At 52.4% G+C, this 3,108-nt stretch overlaps 1 protein-coding gene across 1 annotated transcript; it reads left to right on the top strand.

Moving 5' to 3' along the window:
• Window positions 1-335: 335 nt before the first annotated feature.
• ETH_00042505 (uncharacterized protein) lies at window positions 336-1,777 on the top strand (the record flags this gene model as incomplete). Its single annotated transcript, XM_013379895.1, has 7 exons — window positions 336-396; window positions 523-572; window positions 792-901; window positions 1,077-1,143; window positions 1,274-1,332; window positions 1,503-1,595; window positions 1,715-1,777. Coding segments are annotated over 7 exons (503 nt in total), but the record flags the coding sequence as incomplete, so codon positions are not given.
• Window positions 1,778-3,108: the final 1,331 nt, after the last annotated feature.

The raw sequence follows: 3,108 nt of genomic DNA, 5'->3' as shown, positions 1-3,108 counted from the left end.
AAGGCGGGGGCTCTGCAGCAGCAGCAGCGGCAGCAGCAGCAGCAGCAGCAGCAGCAGATTCGAGCCCCGAGGGTTTACGAATCTGCAGCCTTTACGCCTGGCTGGACACTTTGCCTCTCTCCCGGCCCAAGCGGAACTTACCCAGGGATTTCGCCGACGGGGGTAAACCCTAAACCCTAAACCCTAAACCCTTGAGTGCTTCAAGCTTCGAAGCACCCAACAAAGAAACCTGCGAGCTCGATGATGGCAAATCCTGAAGAGCAAGTCTGGCCTCTTGGCTCCACGATCGAGGGTTTAGGGTTTAGGGTTTAGGGTTTAGGGTTTGGGTTGCTCAGTGTTGATGGCCGAAGTTGCAAACCACTGCATTCCCCGCATCGCGGACCTCCACAACTACAGGTCGAGCCGAAAATCCTAAACCCTAAACCCTAAACCCTAAACCCTCCTCTGCTCTCCCACCGGTGCAGTCTTACGCAGCTTCTGAGGGTTTAGGCTCTAGGGTTTAGGGTTTGCTGCTGGTTGCAGCACAGCGAACTCCTTCCAGCAGAAGCGCTACAACTGGGAAACCCTCGCAGGTCGGCTGGCCCTAAATTAAGGACTTGACTGAGGGTTTAGGGTTTAGGGTTTAGGGTTTAGAAAAGGGCCCACAGCTTGGGGTTTAGGGTTTAGCATTAGGGTTTAGAGCACACTCGGAGCCCCTTCCCCCGTGTGCGGCCGCCGAAGGCGTTCCAGCCCGAGCCAACTAGGGTTTAGGGTTTAGGGTTCAGGGTTTAGTTTTTAGGGTTTGCATGCAGAAAGGGTGTTTAAGAGAGTGGGACTCAAACTCGGCGCAAAAGAAATAGACCAAGTTGTGGCAGCAAAGCCGGGGGCTGCAGAAAGCATTATTCTGAAGTTCAAACACCGGGTAAACCCTAAACCCTAAACCCTAAACCCTAGAGGCTAGTCTGCAAACCCTCACGCACACGGCCTTCGAACTTGCTGCGCTGCCAACGGCGTGCCAGCGCAGTGGCTCTTTCCCCTGGAGGCTCTAGGGTTTAGGGTTTAGAGTTTAGGGTTTAGGGTTTAGGGTTTGCGCGCAGGCAGAAGCACTGAAGCAGCAGGCAGCGAAAGAGGCGGACTCCAACCCTAAACAGACTCGCTTGACTCGTAAATTTAGGGTTTAGGGTTTAGGGTTTGCGGATCCAGAGGGCTGGCTGTCTTGGATTTGAGGTTACGTCGCGTGGGCAGTCCGATTCGTGCTAGGGTTTAGGGTTTAGGGTTTAGGGTTTGCGCTCAGGGTGCCCACCGCAAGGGTCCCCGAGACCCGTTAGTGAGCAGGAATGGATGGCTATACTGGTAACCAAACCCTAAACCCTAAACCCTAAACCCTAATTATCAGTACTTGACAAACCTTAAACCCTTGAACATCGAAAAAACTGGACGGATTTGATGAAAGCTGTGCGCCCGAACAGTCAAGGCCACGGGTTTAGGGTTTGGGTTTAGGGTTTAGGGTTTAGGGTATGCAGGAACAGAAAGATGCAACTATTCAAGAGCTCGAGGAAACGAACTCAATTTTGGCTGCGAAGGCAGAGAGCTTGCAGAAGCTGCTGCAGCTGCGGGTACAAACCCTAAACCCTAAACCCTAGCTTCCTTATAAAAGGGGTTCAAGCGTTGCTTCGCGGCGGAGAAAAAAAGATTTAGGGTTTAGGGTTTAGGGTTTAGGGTTTGCGCGCTGCAGGATGCGAAGATAGAGCTGCTTACGAAGGCGCTGCAAGCGGCCGCTGCTCCTCCTCCCCAATAAACCCTAAACCCTAAACGCTAAACCCTAAACCCTAGCGACTAAGCTGGAAATGCAAAGCGCCAGCAGGTAGAGGCGCCGCTGCAGACTTCTGCAGGCGCCATCTCCCTGACAAACCCTAAATCCTAAACCCTAAACCCTAAACCCTTTGGCTTTCTTCTGAATCCGCAATGCTGTGGCCCTCGTCCATAGAATCCAGCTGCACAAAACACCACACAGCGCCTAGGGTTTAGGGTTTAGGGTTTAGGGTTTAGAGCGTATTGAAGCGTTTGGTGGTCAAAGGCCAGACACTCTGTGGCAACTCTGCGCGACAGCACTCAGCACTCAGCACTCAGGGTTTAGGGTTTAGGGTTTGCGGACGAGTTGTTCCTTGGAGCTAACGGAAATGCCTTTGAGAAACTCTTTGTCCACATCAATTGCCTTTTGTCTTTTGAAATAAACAAAAACAAAAAAAAAGGAAATTGAAAGCAGCAAGCAGCAAACCGACAGCAGCGCCAAACCTGCAGCCCCACGCGCAGCAGCAAACGAGGGTTTAGGGTTTAGGGTTTAGGGTTTGGGGTCTGGGCTCTGCGGCTTAGACCCAGGCGGCGGCGCACACTGGAAGCCACTGCCAGCAGGCCCCCGCGCTTGGCCGCTCTGAGGGTTTAGGTTTTAGGGTTTAGGGTTTAGGGTTTACAGGGTTTCCATATCCGCGTGGCGTAGCGCATGCCAATGGCGTTGGCCGCACACCACATCCCGAACACTGCGGCTCACGCAAACCCTAAACCCTCGCGAACTCTAAACCCTACCAAGCTCTAAACCCTGACAAACCCTGTACCCTCGCAAGCCCAGACATCATAGAGCACACCCTAAACCCTAAACCCTAAACCCCGTCCCGGGATTCGGCGAATCTAGGGTTTGGGGTCTAGAGGGTGAAGTGCGGTATGGGGCTTAAGGCGACCTAGGGTTTAGGGTTTGGGGTTTAGGGTTTAGGGTTTACGGTTTACCGAAAGACATAAAAAGAGTTATTTCGGTGGTCGTTGGCGCCGCCTCCTGGGCAACTGGGTCGTCGCTGAAGAAAGCAGTAAGCCCTAAACCCTAAACCCTAAACCCTAAACCCTCACAAGTCCAAAGCCCTATATGTTTCTGAGAGGCAGTTAAGGGTTTGTGGATTCGCAATTGTTGAGATTTCCGAGGGTTTAGACTTTAGTGTTATGAGTATAGGGTCTTTAGCCTTAGGGTTTAGGGTTTTGGGTTTTGGGTTTGGCCTGCATGGGGGCTTTGGAAGAAAAGAGGAAATAAAGAGTATAGGACGTCGACGCCTAGGGTTTAGGGTTTAGGGTTTAGGGTTTGGC

Source organism: Eimeria tenella, genomic scaffold (assembly GCF_000499545.2).
Source record: "Eimeria tenella Houghton genomic scaffold, Eth_scaff4134, whole genome shotgun sequence".
In the NCBI taxonomy this organism is placed as follows: Eukaryota; Apicomplexa; class Conoidasida; order Eucoccidiorida; family Eimeriidae; genus Eimeria; species Eimeria tenella.
The sequence above is the reverse complement of the archived record's forward strand: the minus strand, read 5'-3'. Positions and strand labels throughout refer to the sequence as shown.